General features: G+C 41.2%; 1 protein-coding gene across 1 annotated transcript in view; it reads left to right on the top strand.

Annotated features, from left to right (window-relative positions):
• The window catches only part of LOC104264614 (myosin-13), a 36,626-nt gene that overhangs the window by 7,534 nt on the left and 9,304 nt on the right, over nucleotides 1–19,788 (top strand). The window contains exons 14-30 of the mRNA XM_059828376.1: nucleotides 898–1,207; nucleotides 2,692–2,765; nucleotides 3,315–3,402; nucleotides 5,520–5,637; nucleotides 7,047–7,170; nucleotides 7,988–8,124; nucleotides 9,366–9,621; nucleotides 11,500–11,742; nucleotides 13,450–13,626; nucleotides 14,593–14,738; nucleotides 14,825–14,915; nucleotides 15,700–16,089; nucleotides 16,182–16,308; nucleotides 16,726–16,844; nucleotides 17,551–17,747; nucleotides 18,273–18,456; nucleotides 19,374–19,539. Coding sequence (XP_059684359.1) covers nucleotides 898–1,207; nucleotides 2,692–2,765; nucleotides 3,315–3,402; nucleotides 5,520–5,637; nucleotides 7,047–7,170; nucleotides 7,988–8,124; nucleotides 9,366–9,621; nucleotides 11,500–11,742; nucleotides 13,450–13,626; nucleotides 14,593–14,738; nucleotides 14,825–14,915; nucleotides 15,700–16,089; nucleotides 16,182–16,308; nucleotides 16,726–16,844; nucleotides 17,551–17,747; nucleotides 18,273–18,456; nucleotides 19,374–19,539 — 2,947 coding nt within the window. The remainder of the gene's footprint in view (nucleotides 1–897; nucleotides 1,208–2,691; nucleotides 2,766–3,314; nucleotides 3,403–5,519; nucleotides 5,638–7,046; nucleotides 7,171–7,987; nucleotides 8,125–9,365; nucleotides 9,622–11,499; nucleotides 11,743–13,449; nucleotides 13,627–14,592; nucleotides 14,739–14,824; nucleotides 14,916–15,699; nucleotides 16,090–16,181; nucleotides 16,309–16,725; nucleotides 16,845–17,550; nucleotides 17,748–18,272; nucleotides 18,457–19,373; nucleotides 19,540–19,788) is intronic.

The following is a 19,788-nucleotide window of genomic DNA, read 5'->3' as shown; positions in this document are numbered from 1 at the left end:
GCATTCCTGCCCAACATCCACCTCCTGTGGTTGCTGCTGCTCTGGAGGATTCCTGATTCTAGCTCTGGCAGCTATCTAGCTGAAATCAGATGTAAGTGTCTAACGGCATCTTATTAAATTTTTTTTAAAAAAAAAGGTTCATACAAAGAAGGAAATCCTAGAATTCTCTTTAGGCCAATGAACTGCAGGTCACATCAGTGTCTCCACCAAAATCAGAGGACATGTGCTTATGTGCACTATCAGAAAATACCTAATGCAGCTCAGATGAGAGCTCTGATGTCGCTAAGAATGTGCCTACATCTCTGTATTGAAATACTTCCAATTTTAAATACAATTCTGAGACAAATTAGAAGTCTATGGGTATTCTAAAGTGCCAGATTATTGCCATTTACACTCCATATAAGGTGAGGAAAATCTGATCTATCATGCACATTCACTAAAGACAGAACAGGAGTTGTCAGATACTAGTTATCTGTGTACATTTCTGAGGAGCCATCAAATTAAGCTCACGTTGACAATTGCAAACTGATGGCTTGTAACAGACATACAACATCATCAGTCCTGCAAAAAGGATGCTGAAACCTACTTCCTAACAATGTAGGTAAGGATGATTGAAACAATTGATTATAATATGTATATATATACGTATGTATAGCCTCTTATTCAAAGATGCATGTAAACAGTATTGTCAAGTTGCCATGTTCGTGGGTAGTAGCTTGAGCAACACAGACTAATTATAGCTTGTCTGATTATTATAGTAACTAGTGATGTATTAAGAACTTGTGCAGTACAAATTACAGTCACTGAAACAAGCCACAAATCATATGCAAGGTGACATTTTATTTACTTTTTCTCTCCCCACCACTTACTTTCTTCATGTATTCATACTTCTCCCAGCCCATGGGCATCTTCTCCATCCTGGAAGAGGAGTGCATGTTCCCCAAGGCAACTGACACCTCTTTCAAGAACAAGCTCTACGACCAGCATCTGGGCAAGTCCAATAACTTCCAGAAGCCCAAGCCTGTCAAAGGCAAGGCTGAGGCCCACTTCTCCCTGGTGCACTATGCTGGCACTGTGGACTACAACATCTCTGGCTGGCTTGACAAGAACAAGGATCCCTTGAATGAAACTGTTGTGGGGCTGTACCAGAAATCATCCTTGAAGCTGCTGTCCTTCCTTTTCTCTAACTATGCTGGTGCAGAAACAAGTAAGTGCTTTTTCAGTGATGATCGATAAGGCAAGAATCAACTGAAGTCTACTTCTGCTTCTCCTCTCTGTGGTATACTCTAGACTCTCTATCATTGTTCTTGTTCTTGTTCTTGTGCCTTGTTCTTGTGTGCATCCAGATATGCCAAAACTAAGATACCAACATGCAGAACTGCTGAAAACACCACATTCATGTGGTGAACAGAAGTAAAACTCAGCAAGTCCAAAACAAAGTGACAGGTGTATGTTTCCTGTCTTACAGCGTTGTGAAATATGTGCATGCTTACTCATCCTCTAGACAAGTGCCAGATATACATGCAAAGTGCGAGCACTTTATAGTCTTTGGGGACAGAGGCTTTGTTTCTTGAGGTGAACTGGAAGAACTAAAAGGAGACCATGGAACTATTTCATATCCAGCTAAGCAATCCTGGAGTTGCAAGGGAACATGAGAGAGATAGAGAATATAATTCAGAAGTCCTCTAAGGGCATCAGAGAGCAGTCCAATCTCTTGCCCTTTCTTGTGGCTGAAGACCATCAAGTTGGACAGTCAATAGGCCTACCTTACCAAAAATGGCCACACAGATTTCTATAAAAAACCCCAATATTATGGTAGCCTGGATGCTGGGCAAAAAGAGGCAGTATACAGTAGTAGCCAACTCAGCCATCAGGCATATGGACAGCAGGGTTTGAGGCTTAAGAGAGTACTGCATGGGGACTTCCTGCAGTTCAGTTTGGCTGACATAACAGTCTGTCTGAGCAAGCTCCTAGGAAATACTGGGGATGAGTCAGCAATGGTCCTTGCAGGTATCGTCAATATAAGAAAGGGGAGAAGAAAAGGTTGTGGGGATAAAGTTTTGGCTAAGGTGTGAAGTTTGGAGCACAAAGACTCCATTTAAGTCTTGATTTAATTGGCTTCAACAGTGCAGCAAATATGAAAAGGCACTCTGCTGCTTGGACTTGTATTCCTGAGACTATAATTTGCTTCCTGCCTTGGAGCTGCCATAACTCAGAATAGATCCCTATTCTTCACCTGGAACATTGGATTAGGAGATTTTTCTAAAGAAGACTTCACTGCACTGATAAACAAATGTCCACTGCTGAGTCACATTCTTGTGGCCTTTCACCTAATTAAAAAACTATAAAAAAAAAAGAAGGGGGGGGGGGGGTGCTATGTCTATAAGTAAAAGCAATGTGACTAGTACCACAGGGTACACTGTTATGAAACTTATGTCAGGCCATAATGTTCCATACCACCAAAGCCATATACATTATGATGCAACCTAAATCATGCATCTGAGACCAAATATACCATACACTGATCAACAACCAGCTAGCAGCAGTTCATTAAAACTCTCATGCAGCAGTGGGTCAGTATTTGAAAAAAAAATTAATTATTTTATTGGCCCATGACCAAAGAAAGGAATGTGAGGCCTACAAAACATACTGCTTACTCTAACCATTCACCTCCTATCTACTTCTTCCAAGGTGATAGTGGTGGTGGCAAGAAAGGTGCTAAGAAGAAGGGGGGCTCTTTCCAGACGGTGTCTGCTGTGTTCAGGGTATGTGAATTCCCTTTAAATGAGCCATGCTTCCACAAAAATGATCTGAGGTCTGGAACACCTCTCCTATGAAGAAAGGCTGAGAGAGTTGGCGTTGTTCAGCCTGGAGAAGAGAAGGCTCCAGGGAGACCTTATTGCGGCCTGTCAGTACTTAAAGGGGGCTTATCAGAAAGATGGGGAAAGACTTTTTAGCAGGGCCTGTAGTGACAGGACAAGAGGCAACGGTTTTAAACTGAAAGAGGGTAGGTTTAGATTGGACATACGAAAGAAATATTTTACAATGAGGGTGGTGAGACACTGGAACAAGTTTCCCAGAGAAGCTGTGGATACCCCATCATTTCAAGTGTTCAAAGTCAGGTTGGAGGGGGTTTGGAGCAACCTGATCTAGTGAAAGATGTCCCTACCCATGGCAGGGGTGTTGGACTTGATGATCTTCAAAGGCCCCTTCCAATACAAACCATTCTGTGATTCTATAACTCCTTGACATTTGAATAAGAATACAAAAGCTTTATATCTCAAAGCTTAAACCCATGTTTTGTTCTATCACAGGAAAATCTAAACAAATTGATGACTAACCTGAGAAGTACTCATCCGCACTTCGTGCGTTGCCTGATTCCTAATGAGACCAAGACACCTGGTAAGTCCATCAATATACTCTGAAGACACAGGACTGATGGGAATTGGCCTGCTTATCTTCCACACCAAATTCTTCCAGAACAGCTCCCTTTGCATGTGAAGTTCTTGTGTGGGGGTTGGCCTGTGGGACAGTGCCCAAGTAAACCTTCTTGTATTGTTTACCATGACTGTAAAATTTTGAACATGGTCCACAACATTTACCCATCTTTGCCTAATGTGTGTACAGAGCTGAAGATGATAAAGGGGCAATAGATTACAGCTGATGAAATTGTTGTGGGTAACAGCATTAGCAAATCCCTAACAAATACCTAGTTTTAAGGACCACTGCGTCATTCAGAACTGTTGGGTTCAGACCAAGATCACTTAACAATGTCTAAATATTCAGTGTTAGGATCTGATTCACTGAGCTGGAGGACTGTCAAAGAAATCATACATCGTTTGTAGAATTCCGTGTACAAGCTGCTGGGTGCTGCTAGCACTTGGAAAACATTTTGATATAAAGTACTTTTTCTTCCTTTATTTCATTAATTATTAAACTCTCACAAAGAGTTTAGTCTCCAAGAACAGTCAAGTTCGGGAATATTTTCATGTGACCATTAAATTAAAGTACTTGGGGGGAGACTTGCCTGTGTGGGTTTCAGGAGTCTAATCATTATGAGGTCTGATACAGGTAGGATGATAAGGTAGGTACTGGTAGAATGTAGTGGATGCAACAGGAGTACTAGGGAACAGGAGCTCAGCATCTGTTTAATCTGCTCAGGAAACAAAAGACCAATTTCAGAATGTTTCTTACCTTTCTTGTTTATGTCTCTCTGTGAAACCCTGAAGACCACAAGCAGGATTTAAGCAACACACATATGTACAACATTCACATTTCAACTATTCATCTAAACTTTTATATTCAGTGGAGAGAAGCTGGCATTTTAAGGTACGACTCATCTGCCCCCTTTTATACATCTATCTTAGGATGTGATTCATCTCAAGATGAATCTTTCTGCAAGAAACTCTTTCACTCCACTGACTATAATTGAAGCCCAAATGGAAATGTCCACACTTTATATCCTAAAGTGAAGAAAGAGGAATCCCACTGGGGTCTTGACAGTCAAGAAGGTGTGAGAGAGGAATTAAGGAAACCTACTAAAATAGAAAAGCATATTTGTATGAATGATTTTGCCAGATATGGCTGTCATTTTAATGTTCAGTTGGTTGTTTTGACAGAAATGACTCAGAGGGAATCTTGACTTTTGCCTTTTAAGAAAATGAAAAGTAGCACTGTGTGAGCAAAAGTAAGGATGGTGCAGTGAAGGAAGAGAAACTGGTTTTAGGCTGCTTATGCTCGACTTTTCTAACAATTCCTTTGGGTACACCTTTATTGATTACACTGAAAAGATGAAGTGAAGGGTATGGACCATTCTGTCCTATTTAATATCTCTAGCTGCTGATGGACAAAGTGATTCCAAGAGGGTTTTATTCTGCCAGTTGTACTTTGCTTGTAATAATTGGGAATAAGACTTAGAAATACAGTTAATTATTATATGCAATAGATATTTTAGGAGGAGAAAGATAATTCTTCCAATTTTAATCAACTATCCTCTACAGGCAGACTGAGAGCTTTAAGCCAGCTGCTTATCCACTTCTGTGTTGGAATCTATCTAGCTATCAAATCTAATCAAGTTTGAGTATAGTCAATACTTGCATGGCAGATCCAAGGTAAAATCTTACATAACGTGAAAAGCTGATTGCCTACGTGATACTACACTCCACATTGTGCCACCTCTACCTATATCCAATGAAGATGCTGATGCCACTGAAGATTTTTCAGCTGGTCTCCTGAAGCACTCTCCTGCCATTTTTGAGTAATATGGCCTTATGCCTTTTGGCCACTGGCAATTCACAAGCACTGCCAGCCCTAGCCTTCTTAGTAAAGCTCAGCTCACTGAAGCAGCTCTCTGCAACTTGTATGAATTGAAGGCATGTTCCATCTTCACTTCCTGAATCTTTATTCAAGAACTGTTTGAATTTTATCAAAAAAGGAATACTAATTCATTCTGGAATACTAATACATATGGAGATTCTTTGGAAGAAAAGGAGAGTCATGATGGATGTATTTTGTTTAAGGTGAAATGGACCATTACTTGGTGATGCATCAGCTGCGGTGCAATGGGGTTCTAGAAGGCATCCGAATTTGCAGGAAGGGGTTTCCAAGCAGAATCCTTTATGCGGACTTTAAGCAGCGGTAGGTCTTCAGTTATTACTTTCTGTTAAGATAAGGCCTCAGTAACCCACAACTCAGGTGACAAGTCTGGTGACATCATGGAGAGACACCCTCTGAAACAGCCTAGATTAGTGGCATTTGAGGGAATCAAGTCATTAATACTGTCTTAGGTCACTCCAGTCTTTCCCTTTTTGATCAAATCAGAGGTTTCTTGATTCATCAGAACCAGTATCATTTCTAAACTGTCAATGCCCAATGATTCAAAGAGATGTAAAATGCTTGTAGTGTAATGAATTAAGTGGCATTATACACTGCTCTTTGTAAGTCTCCCAGAGTATTGATACAAAAACAATACACATGAGCTTTGCCAGTGTTCTGTCACTGGCCTGCATCCTGTGCCTTGTTTTCCTCATCTTTCAAATGCAGACAATTAAACTGGTTCGTGTGAGCTCAGTTGCTATAAAGTGCTGAATCAGAACTGGCTACTGTTATAATTAAATGTAACCGTAGCATCTTCCATGCTGAGCTGGAGTGAAAAGGACCCAAGACCACTCCAAAAATGCCCTGCAACCTGATGTTCAGTAAGACATTAGCTGGTCTCAATCGTCAAATCATAATTTGATGTGACAGGTGAAGCAGTCTATCCATAATGGCCACGGTACAGAACCACAAAATGCTTTATAGTTCAAAGGAAATGTGCTGAAGTTCAGGAGGAACTACAGTGGAAGCCTAAAATAGAGAATAAATTCACTGCATCATTATCACTGTCTTACATATTCTCTTTCAAGGTAGACTTGAGAATAAGAAGTGCTCCAGTGTACAGTCACACGTCCCCACTGATGTATCTGAAGGAGTATCCCTTCGGAAGGAGTAGGTGGTCCTGTACATGACACAGGATTACCTTACTCATTAAGTTACCTTGCAAAATGCTAAGACTGCTGTTAGCATTTACAGAATAATACAATGCCATTTTTAGTCCAAACTCAAGGATTCAGTGGTACAACTTGTAGAGACTGTGAGCTGTGCAAGACCTGTATTCCCTTTGGAATATAGCTGATTTTTGTTAGTAGTTTTAATTCGTCTTCAAGTTTAATTTGAGTAGCGTTCCTCTGATCAATGAAACAAGATAAGAAGAGGTTGACATGTTCTCGCTATGTTCTTCCTAATTCCTGGACCTGCAGACACTCTTAAGTATGCACATTAATTTTGTATGTAACCACATACTGTGTTGTTACAGAGCCAACAGATTCCTCTGAAGAGTAGACACGTCCCCTTGTCATCACATTCTGTTCAGCCAAGACTGTCTAGATTTCAGATGGCATATTCAGCTGCTTTCAGATAGTTCAGCTTCCGTATATTTTATGATATATGATGGATCCTATTTTCCTCACCCTGTTTGCAACCAGTCCTTGCAACTTGTCTTACCACAGGTACAAGATTCTTAATGTCTCAGCCATTCCAGAAGGTCAATTCATTGACAGCAAAAAGGCTTCAGAAAAGCTTCTTTCCTCCATTGATGTTGACCACAACCAATACAGATTTGGCCACACCAAGGTAAAGTCCTTGTGGAAGAGTGGGTATAATTAATGGCAAAAAATTTTGTTCATTCAAAGTATTTCTTGCACATGAAATCAGTACACCACTATCAAGAAGAAGTACAGAAAACTTGTCTGGTTCTGGGGGCATGTGTGAGGGCTAGCACTGTCAGCCCTGGGAACACCACACTACCAGAATGACCCAGCGTGGCTGCAACTAGAACTAGTGCTGCCCCCTTCTCCTGCCCGTTGGACTCATTTATATCAGCGCATGTTAGACAGGCTTAGACAAGTTTGGACAGTCAGACTTTTCAGGGGATTTAGGCATACACACAAGTCTATCTTCCATATCCAAACAGTGTTAGATGGGACACTGATTCTCTGATCAGCACAACCAAGGCAGTACTATCTCTGACAAAAACCCAGTCACCTACACTACTGAACAGACGTCATCATGTATGCTTCTCGAGGCACCTCTGTGTCAGCTTACAGAGCAAATCTTGAGCCTGACATAGAAGGGTAGAGTACAGCAAAGAGACGGAGTAGGATATAGTACTAAGTTGAAAGTTTACTCTTTAATAACTACTGATGAGCTAGATTTTCCACAACCTATGCTGGAGCAGGCATCAAATAACACTGCAATAATGTGATTAGATCATACATACAGTGACTTGTCATGAATCACAGGAACACTGAGGATCTGAATACTGACACAAAATTTCTCCAGCTCTTAAACCTTTACTCTGCAGGCATTTTTCCAAAACTGCCTTGTAGTACCATGCATCAGCTGCCAATGGCCTAAGCCTCAAACTATTTGATCCTCTTTTATGTTCTAGGTGTTCTTCAAGGCAGGTCTCCTGGGACTCCTAGAAGAGATGAGAGATGAGAAGCTTGTGAGCCTCATCACTCATACACAAGCTATGTGCAGAGGGTACCTTATGAGAACTGAATTTAAAAAGATGAATGAAAGAAGGTAATATAAGAAAATACTGACAATCATACTGTGTCAGACCAAAAGTCCAGCAATGCAGTATACTGTTTCAGGCAAAAACCTGTCCTTGGGAAAGACCCTTAGAAAGACCAGGGGGAACAGAGCAAGCACAAACTAATAGTTTCCTTGTTACAGTCTCCCAAATTCTGGCAATGACTATTTAGCAATTGTACCATGCAGCTGGACCATGATATTTAGTATTTAACAGGGAACCTTTTCTCCAGGAATGCACTTACCATTTTCAACCTTTAAAGAACCCTGAGACAGAGATAGCCAGCTGAACAAGTGCTAAGGTTTGTCTGTTTTGAACATGTTGTCTGATAATTTCACTGGATCACATTGGTTTTTTAAGGAATGGCATAGAATCATTCTCTGCTCTCCTTCTCTTTAATTTTCTTTCGTGGCTCTATCATCTAAGACAAACAATTCTAGCTTGTACTGAGAAGGTACTCCATATTTTGGACCATCCCAGATACCTTTCCCATTTCAGCTCTGTCCCTTCAATATGGGATGAATCATGCAAAATTTAGAGTGTAGGAGTTGCAGCACTGGGCAAGCCAAGCAAACTTTCTCAAATTTTGTTGACAAGTGAAAGCTTTAAGGGGAGCAAGGATTGCATAAATGTATAGGATGCTCTGCCAACCAGCTGCTTTTATTTGTAATACTCTGCAGAATATATTTATCTCAGGGGCTTCCTCAGCCAGGGGTATTTTCTAAGAATTCAGTAACTCTTACTGGATTTCTTTGCAAGGAATTGTCTAATCTCCCCTTGAACTATGGGCATCCTTTTGCATTCAATACCATAAAAAGATTTCATTTTTGTTTTCAGTTTCTGTCTTAATAATTTCTAACATGGTATTTGCTATTTTGAGTGACCCAAAAAGCATCAAGCTGCTGTTTCCACAATTGACAATAACTCCCAGATTTGCAATCTCAGCAGCAGTACTTCAAGGATGTCAGTTTTCACTCTGGTATTCACCTGAGCCCTTGCACTTTCTTTGAGACTTAGGAAAGTCTCAGAGATTCCCAGGCAACATGCCAGAGAAGTTTGTCTGTTTTGGAGTATTCCTCCCTCTTATATCCAGACATAGTTATTGTTCATGCTACTGAACCAGCCATTCTGCAATCAAGGGCCTAGAAAGGACTCTTCAGTAAAAGCAAGGGAGTTTGTTTCCAACCCAAGTCTCATCAGCCTCATAAACTGTGTTTTCATGTGTTTTCAGAGAATCCATTTATATAATCCAATACAATGTTAGAGCATTCATGAATGTCAAGCACTGGCCCTGGATGAAGCTGTACTTCAAGATGAAGCCCTTGCTGAAGAGTGCAGAATCTGAGAAGGAGATAGCCAACATGAAGGAGGAGTTTGAGAAAACCAAGGAAGAACTTGCAAAGTCTGAGGCAAAAAGGAAAGAGTTGGAGGAGAAAATGGTGACACTGCTGCAAGAGAAAAATGACCTGCAGCTTCAGGTTCAATCTGTGAGTAACCTCCATTTTCAGATTCACCCCACTTCCTCTTATTCTGCTGCTCTTTCCCTTCTCTTTTCCATTGTCCTTCATAAACAGACATGTAACAGGGCCAGATTCTCCACTGCTTCGTATCTGGTCTTGTCATTTACACCTAAGTGAAGTGAGTACAAAGCACATACAAAACATTACCACCAGTAGCAATACAGGAAATTCTGACTGGGGTCCCATGTAAAACCACTTCACTATTAAGCAATCACCAGTGGAAGAATGCCATGTTCCACAGTATATCAATGTGCTCCTAACAATGGTATCTAATTCTGGGTGAAATACAGGCTGTTTCCACATCCATTATAATATGGAGCCAGGGCAGGGGTGCTTTTCTGTCAGAGACAGGACTGAAACTGTGGAATGAAGACTGATGCTTTTCTCTGGAATACTGCTGAGCAGAGACTGAAATTGCACAAGACAGGAATACTGTCAGGTTTTAAAAGGAAATAAGATACTCCGTGGCCAAGGGCAGTCTGGTGCAAGTGGACCTGTCACTTATTTCCATGTGCTTTCAAATCAGTTGGGTTTCAACAAGAGTCCAGTATTGTTTCAAGCACTGAGGCTGTAACTGTGCATGCTGAAGATCAGATTCATTACCTGAATCCTTCTGCAGAACTTCAACTTAACCTCACCCAGTTTTCTGAGTTTCTTTGTACCCTTCCTGGTACTTAATGCTCTGTTCTCCAGAGCCCACCTAGTTTACAAGCATTTGGGGCTTTACTTTAACCCCTTCATGGATGGTAAGACAAAAAACCCAAGAAGCCCAGGTTTAATTAGGTTAACTAGCTTCCAGGTTAGGATGCCTTTCAAAGCACTCAGATTTAAGTTTTTAGAACATAAAAGAACTCCTCAAGTGTGTTGTCTGACTCTTTCTCTACTCCCAGTTTCTTACAGTTCAGTACTGGAAGAGTCCTTCCTGTCTTCTCACTAAGTCCCATTTTTCTGGGGGAATTTCTATCAACCCTACTTGAAAGATTCCTCAAGCACCATCTTCTCCATGTTCATCCTCAGAAGATGCACATTCACTAGCCATGATTTTCGTTGCGCTATGCATTTCAGTTAGAATCTGAGAGAGAATTAAACATACATCTTCCGTTACTGCAGTGATGGCTTTCAGCCATAACTCTTCTGGGAAGCAACAGATACCTTTTCTGGTATTCTGCAGGTTTCTAGTGTTCTGCCTAGAATACATTATAGTAGCGTTAATTTAGACAGAATTTTATCTGTTAATCATGTGTCTCAAAATGTTAGTGATAGCAAAAGTTGCAGGCTACAATTTAGGTCGAGCTTGACCCTGTCTTGGCTGAGAGAGCGGTTAGAGAATGATGGGAGCAAGGTTAGCCTAGTGTGAATAAAGTGGGAGAAGAAGTTTGGGGAGAGACAGTCTGACCTGTGTCATTAGAGTTGGAGGAGTTTATTAAAGATAGAATCATCCAACACTCTATGAAAGATGACTTTGAAATGCTATATGTTCTACAAATCCACATCTAAGATTATGCTTCCATGAAATCCAGTTTGCTACCCGCCTATTTATCTCACTGATTCCTTGCAGGGTCCTTGTTATGACTGAACCCTATGAGTCTATTGCATGGTATTGTAGTCAAACCATCTGAGCAGCTGAAAGGAAGCATCTCTACCGTGGGATTATGGTCCACTTCCCTAGCCATGACTGAGCAAGACAATTTCCTCATGATCAAATCGTGTGCATTACTGTGATTTGCATAGGAAATTCTGCCCTGACCTCTGTAATCAATTTCCTGGAGATGGCACTTGAACGACATATGTTGTCTTTTGTCATTTTTATGATAAATACAATGTGTCTTCAATATGTTCTGACAGGAAAGTGAAAATCTAGCTGATGCTGAAGAGAGATGTGAAGGACTCATCAAAAGTAAAATCCAGCTGGAAGATAAAATTAAAGAACTAAGTGAAAGAATGGAGGATGAAGAAGAGACGAATGCTGAACTGACAGCAAAGAAGAGGAAACTTGAAGATGAGTGCTCTGAGCTGAAGAAAGATATTGATGATCTTGAACTGACTCTGGCCAAAGTGGAAAAGGAGAAGCATGCAACAGAGAATAAGGTGACAGTGGAATGAGGGAACTATTCTTTCCCAGAAAGTTTTCCCAGACAGTTTTCAGTTTTGTGAAAAGTTGTGGTCATTTCTAAGTGCTCTGAATGTAAGTGATATGTGCCCAAGGCATAGGAGAGAGGTATTGCCGCTTAATCACCTGTGACAGAAAACTTTCTGTTAAAATTATAACATAAAATTATAATTATAATATAAAATTACTCCTCTTAGGAAAAATATATTTTCTGTGACAGTTCAAAAAGAGTTACGAGGTTTTTATGGTGCTTGATAGAGAATTTCTGTATTTGGCTATTTACAGTCATAAGGAATCAGTATATTTGTGTCTCCTGTGCATAATGGAGGACTAGTATGCTTGTGAGTAGCTCAGCACAGAATGGCTATGCTGATCCTTTCTCACATCCATTGAGGAGAACTGATTTTGCAGATGTCAAATGTTTTCTTGTAATTCTCTTCCATCTAAGAAGCCCAGGTCTCAGCTAGGATGGACATCCTTTCCTTCCATTGACTTGATGATATGATGAGAGTTCTTCCTGATTTAAGGTTCAGACTGTCAGTGTCGCAAGAAAAGTCTCTATCAGGTGGTCATTAACCCATTTGTCTCCCAGTAAAAGCACAGGTATCTTCACGTACATCTCAACGATCAATGCGATTAGACAGAATTAAGATATACATGTTTGTTAGAATTCAAAAGCCCACATCTGTGGTGACAGTGTTCAGTCCTGATCTGTGGTGACAGTGTTCAGTCCTGATGTGGAAACAATACTAGCAGAGATGTAATTACAACTTTGAGGTTACCTTCACTGCCATCACTGAGAACAATACTGGATCCTAGGTTTATAATTACAGTTATGTTCGACATTTCTATACCAATGTTTAGAGGAAATCTAGATGGTGCTGGGTATAAGGATGAAGGGGTGTCTTATCAGATATCAGGGCCATATAGCTAAAGCACTTAGCAGAGTAGACTTTGCTTATCCCTACTGTCAAGCTTTCCCATCCGAGTGAGACAAATGGGAAGCAAGGGTCAGGCAGGCTAATGCACTGAGACTGATGTGTTTGAGATAAGGTTGCTGGTGTACAATGCTCCATTGAAGTACAACGAATAAGTTTCCAAGATAAAGCTAGTGGAGCTGGTATGTCCAGCAGTCCAGTTAGAAGCTCCTGCCCTAAATTCGTGATCACCTGTTCCAAGGACATAAGGTTCTTTGTCACGTTATCACAGTCTTTTCACTTTTATGAAAAACTTAACATGTTTTTGGCTATGCTTGGCACTTGATAATACCTTCTTAAAAAACCTCACTTGCTGAGAATTTACAGCTGTTTGCCTAGCAAATATATCACATGCAGGAAATAATACATTTTTTGAGCAAGAGCAACCCAGAGGCCTTTTGTAAATCCCAGTGGGAAAAGCTTGCAGAGGCAAGTGAAGATCTAGCACGTGTTCCACTATTGAATTCAGCAGGATAGGTCTGGTAGTCAAAAACAAATAAAGCAAGAATTCCTACCATTGCAGGACCAGAGAGGTGTGACTGTCAGGCATGACACTTGTTGCTACCCTCATCATGAATGATACAGACCTTCTGTGGAGAGCATTTTGACTACATCCGTGCAAGATTTTGCAAGGGTGCACTCACTGTATTCTCAGTCTGTCATTTCTCAAGGCACTCCCTCACAGTATGGATGCTGGCTGTCTAACAGGTTAAGAATCTTACTGAAGAGATGGCAGCTCTGGATGAAAATATTTCTAAACTCACTAAGGAGAAAAAGGCCCTCCAGGAAGCCCACCAGCAGACACTGGATGACTTGCAAGTTGAGGAAGACAAAGTCAGCACACTCACCAAAACCAAGACCAAACTGGAGCAGCAAGTAGATGATGTAAGAAAAAGTTTTTGGGTTGTGTAGGAGGATGATCTGACAGATTAGAAGAGACTAGAAATCTGTAGTTGGGAGTATAAGCAACACCTAAAGCAGCCAAGGAAGCTCTAATAATTTCAGCTAATAAATCATTGCCAGTTGACAGGATATTGTGGAATCCAGTACATCTTTCATCTTTCCCCGCCTATTTAAACTGTGTCATCACTGGGTATTTCAGCATTGTAGACTTTTGTGCTCTGTTTCAACCAATTAGCTGAAGCATTGTACCTGTGGCAGTTTGAAGTTTGCTGTACAGTTATTTGCTGTCTCTTACTGTACAGTGTGGATATATTCCAGGAAGTTATGAACACTGGGAATTTGTCAATGTTTAGCAGTCTAGTCTATGCTAGGAACTGCAGCCACTGAAAAATTTTAATTTTAGTATTTTTCAAAAACTTGCATTTCAACTGTGGACAGCTTAATATCTGAAACCAAATCATAATGGCAGCTATGATCTTGCAGTGAGAGAGGTGGGTGTTGGTCTCTTCTCCCAAGTGACTAGCGACAGGACAAGAGGAAACGGCCTCAAGTTGCGCCAGGGGAGGTTTAGATTGGATATTAGGAAAAATTTCTTCACTGAGAGAGTAGTGAAACATTGGAAGAGGCTGCCCAGGGAGGTGGTGGAGTCACACTCACTGGAGGTGTTCAAGGAACGTGTGGACATGGCATTGTGGGACCTGGTTTAGTGGGCATGGTGGCGTTAGTCGATGGTTGGACTTGATGATCTTACAGGTCTTTTCCAACCTTAATGATTCTCTGATTCTGTGTGATTCTGAGAGTGTAGCACAGGTGGAGATGAGAAGTATATACAGGATCTGATTGTTTTCTCTATTCATAAATTTCTAACTTTAGTTAGATTTTTAAATCAAGAATAGTTACTTTCAAAGTGTAATTTATGTGTTTCAAAGTATTTTTTATGTGTTTTAGCTTGAAGGATCTCTGGAACAAGAGAAGAAACTGCGAATGGACCTTGAGAGAGCAAAGAGAAAACTGGAGGGAGATCTGAAAATGTCTCAGGATTCCATCATGGATCTAGAAAATGATAAGCAACAGATGGATGACAGGCTAAAAAAGTATTGCACTGACTTTTTATGCTCTGAATTCTAAAATTCAGATTTTATCTTAACCATATTGAATTTGCATTCTTGTTCTTTGACAGAAAGGATTTTGAAATTAGCCAGTTGCAAAGTAAAATTGAAGATGAGCAGGCTCAAAGTTCTCAGCTGCAAAAGAAAATTAAGGGGCTTCAGGTAAAGTCTAAGAGTTATTGATATTTTCAGTAGCCAAGCACAAGTTCCTTAGAATTAATTGATATTTATTCTTAGACTGTTCCACAAAAATATTTTCCTACACATGAATAAAACCATTAACTGGACTCTGGGTGCTGTCCCCATCTCAGGGCACTTTTAGAGAAGGTCTGGCCTCTAATCATACATAGCTATGTAAGAAATTTCTTAAGCGAAGCTTGTGGCAGGCTTTGAAAATGGATCACATACTGAGTTATAAGAGTAGTGAAGCCACTGAGAATTACTATTCTAAGAAAACAATCGAATATGACATGATCTGTCATGATCAGGACAGAGATCACCACCTAAATGCAAAGCCAGGAAGACAGTTCTCTTCAGTGCTGTTATCCCATTATCCCACAAGTTGCTCATCTCAACTTGTTTACTCATGGAGAGAGGACACTGCTTCGTTTTGGCCTAAGCTTTGGAAAATTTCTAGGACACTTGCATTCGTTTACATTTTCCAGTGACACATCCCCTATTTCTTCAGAAAAGTGCAATAATATATCCTTCATAACATAATAAATCCATTCTGAGCTCTAACATAAAATGAAATATCAGATTTTACATTCACTGTTGTTCCAAAACTGAATATTGCATGTCCTAGGACACAATTCAGTGAAATTTCTAGCGGTCCTTCACTCTCTATGCTGATATAAATGGATGTGAATGTTTGCTCTTTATTCCTTAATGATAATTTCAAATCTGTCTATTCAGAAGTCCTCATTTAATCAACTAACTTTCACAGGCTCGAATAGAGGAATTGGAGGAAGAAATTGAGGCTGAACATGCAATACGTGCAAAGACTGAAAAGCAGCGAGCTGACCTCTCCAGGGAGCTAGAGGAGATCAGCGAGCGCCTGGAAGAAGCAGGAGGGGCTACCACAGCTCAGATTGAGATGAACAAGAAGCGTGAGGCAGAATTTCAGAAGATGCGCCGTGACCTCGAAGAGGCCACGCTGCAGCATGAAGCCACGGCTGCTGCCCTGCGGAAGAAGCACGCAGACAGCACAGCTGAGCTTGGGGAGCAGATCGACAACCTGCAACGAGTGAAGCAGAAGCTGGAGAAGGAGAAGAGTGAGCTGAAGATGGAGATTGACGACTTGGCCAGTAACATGGAGTCTGTCTCCAAAGCCAAGGTTGCTGCACAGGAAGAAACATTTCTCATCACTACCATTGTTATTCTGTACAATTAGATGAGCTGAAGGATATGCTTTCTATCTCTTAACAGAGCAATCTGGAAAAGATGTGCCGAGCTCTTGAAGATCAGTTCAGTGAAGTCAGAATCAAAGATGATGAACATATGCAACTAATTAATGATCTGAACATGCAGAAAACACGTCTACAGACTGAGAATGGTGTGTCACTAGCTGAAATGTAATAGTCCTGTGCCAAGTACTTAAATATGCTGTCTGAATGCCTGTGTATTTTGTAATATATTCATCACTGGGTGATCTGAACAAAGCTCAGACTGTAGAATTTCCTCCTGGTGGCAATCATAGAAACTCCACCCAAGGAAACATAAAACCAAACCAAAAGAAGCACTGTCAATCAGAATGAATGTGTGAGTTTGTGGTCAGTTCCTCCCATTTCCTTTGATGCCAGCATAACATTTCTCTTTGATAGCTTTTTCCTACTGGTGGGAATGAAAATGCTACTCTCCCTTCATTTTACCACATTATATCTTGTAATCACTTTCCATATGGTTAGCTCTTCTCATTCGTATGTTTTATGTCTCGTATCTCCATCTAAAAAAATAAACGTTTTCTCGTTAGATGAACTTACTCGGCAACTGGAGGAGAAGGAGTCCTTGATTTCTCAGTTGACTCGAGGCAAACATGCTTTCACTCAGCAGACTGAAGAGCTGAAGAGGCAACTAGAGGAAGAAAATAAGGTGACTTGTTTTAATCTGGACTAACAAATTATAAAATAAATCAATGAGCTAAAACAATAAATGAGATTTCTCCTCAGAAAGGTGGAGACATCAGAACAGTGAAACTTTTGAACTTTGCCTTGGAGTATAACACAGATAAGAGACATTAGAAATTAAATAAGGAAGACAGTTTAAGTCCTTCTCATTGTGCTTTCTGAAGTTCAAAAACATGAGAGAAATGAATGAAAATAGCTCTGTGTGCATACCTTACTGCTACAGGAAATCCCTGAGGCAAAGAAAACAGCAGCAGCCAAAAAAAGGAAAGAGAGCAGGAGTGCAGGTATACCCAGGGTTAGATATGTAAAAAAAGTTTGAATTTTCTTCCACCTTCAGATAAACACCAAACTCTATCTGAAAAGCTTACAGGGAAACTTCTTGAGAGATAATTCCCACCTTGTCTGTTGCTAGATGTCTTGTGTCTTTGCCTGAAGCACTTGGTGCAGATGTGTTTGAGAGGCAGTACCTCAGACAAGCTGGACAAACGCCTGATCTTATTTAACAACATCGTCTGAAACACAGAGTCCCTAATGTTATTCACTTTGCTCCTTCTGTTACTCTAGCAACTGTTGCACATGGGCAGTGAGATGCGGAGTTTCTATCAAAATACAGTAAAAAAATCCAGTCACATGTTAACGTTTTGACAATTTGTATAATTTTAACTACCCAGGCCAAGAACGCCCTGGCCCATGCCTTGCAGTCTGCTCGCCACGACTGTGACTTGCTCCGGGAACAATATGAGGAGGAGCAGGAAGCCAAGGGGGAGCTGCAGCGTGCCCTGTCCAAGGCCAACTACGAAGTTGCCCAGTGGAGAACCAAATATGAGACAGACGCTATTCAGCGCACGGAGGAGCTGGAGGAGGCCAAGTATGTGGAGGGATGGTCTGGAGCAAGTAGAAGGATATTTAAATATAAATGTGAGAAGGAACTGGAGGAAACCAGAATATGCTTGTACTGGGAATATGCAGAGCAGTATGCTTTGTAACGTGCTAGAAATGAAAAGGGGAGTGAGCAGAGGTTTAAAGGAGGAGGAGTAGAGGCTTGGGAGTGTCTACAGAAAGGAGAATTCCAGTGCATTAACTATGGAGTTAATCATAGTAGTTGAAAAATCACATTCTTTACGCTGCCAATATTGAATGTATGTTTCTGGTTCCTCTCTGCATTGGTATAGTCTACCCATTATACCTACCCAGGGTAAGTATTCTCCCAGCCTATGCACCACTCCAGCATGCTGTCTAATACCAGGCTCCTATCAATGCTCTCTATTCACACCATCACAGCTTTCTATGTTGCTCTCTCCGCCCATCTCTCCCATGCCAAACTCCCTTGCTGTCCACTTTCTAAGAACGTCAGAATTTTCCTTCTCTCAGCGCTGATTGTCTCATCCTGCAGAAAGAAGCTTGCTCAGCGCCTGCAGGAGTCAGAGGAGCAGATTGAAGCTGTCAACTCAAAGTGTGCCTCACTGGAGAAGACAAAGCAGAGGCTGCAGGGGGAAGTGGATGACCTCATGATTGACGTGGAGAGGTCAAACGCAGCCTGTGCAGCATTTGATAAAAAGCAAAAGAATTTTGACAAGGTTTGTTCAAAGAGCCTGCCAGATCTGAACATCATTAGACATTTGATAGGCCATGCCAAATTCTGAAATTATGACAGTTCTGCACTCACAGTAAGATAAATTACATTTTATCCAAAGCAAAGCTATAGTAAGGAGCACATAACAGGACATATAGTAATGATAATGTCACAGTGTGAGTAACCCCAGATAACCACAGCAAACAATAAAGTAGCTTTCTGAAAGTTTTAAAAAGCAAGAAGTCTTCACAAGGGAGACTAGGAGGATCCATATGTAGTCTTTGATCAAGCAGACGGAGCAAGTATTCACATGCAAGCTAACAAGCCCTGACTTTCGCCTGGTGCTAGTCTGCCAGCCTTGTATTTGGGTTAGGCAGAGCCTCAGACTCCTTTACACAGTTCCAGCCTTCACTGCCTTTAATAACATTTAAAAGAATCAACACTGTTTGACCAAGTGATGTTGCATGGCCCTGTGCCTTGGCCCAGCCTTGTGTGAATGAATTCGGTGAATGTGCTAAAAAAAGATGCCCTGCAGGGCTGTGGTATCAAACTCAGGAGACAATTGGTAGAACATGATCTTTCTTGGTGGGCTGAGTGCAAGACCACTGGCTCCTGCAATAAGAAAAAGGCTCGCACAGCCTCATTCAGACTAAAAACATGGTGTCCAGGCTGGTGTCAAATCAAACTCCTGCCTGAGAACTTGGGGTATGCACTAGTGCTGGCTGAAGAGGATAATTTATGTAGCTTCCACCAAAACAGCTAGAGTATGTGTCACAGTGAATTGATTATCGCAGGCAGAGAACAGTCCAAAGCAAAGCAAAAGGTTGTAAGACAGGCCATGCCTCTTGGGTTCTTGTCCTGTAAACGTGCAGAGGCAGGAGTGTTGCAGAATGTGTCATTCTTACGCTCCTGTCACTCCAGGTCCTGGCTGAATGGAAGCAGAAGTACCAGGAGAGTCAGGCTGAGCTGGACGCTGCCCAGAAGGAGTCTCGCTCTCTTAGCACTGAGATCTTCCGGATGAAGAATGCCTATGAAGAAATGCTTGACCAGGCTGAGACTGTCAGACGGGAGAACAAGAACCTCCAGCGTAAGTTTAGATCTCTGTCACCTAGGATCCACCATGTGTCCTAAGATGCTTCCATGTTTCTAGGCTAGCAGAGCTCTGCCTCTTCCCAGGGTTTTGCTCTTTATTATGTTCCCACAAAGCTTGGGTTAGGCAACTTTCTTTCCTGTTCAGCTGATCACAAAGTCACCTGTAAGCGCATGCCTACAGCTCATTACAGCACCCTATTTCCTCATGGTATTCCCACTCCTTCACACCATTATAATCCCATTC

Source organism: Gavia stellata, chromosome 22, assembly GCF_030936135.1.
Source record: "Gavia stellata isolate bGavSte3 chromosome 22, bGavSte3.hap2, whole genome shotgun sequence".
Taxonomy (NCBI): Eukaryota; Metazoa; Chordata; class Aves; order Gaviiformes; family Gaviidae; genus Gavia; species Gavia stellata.
The sequence above is the reverse complement of the archived record's forward strand: the minus strand, read 5'-3'. Positions and strand labels throughout refer to the sequence as shown.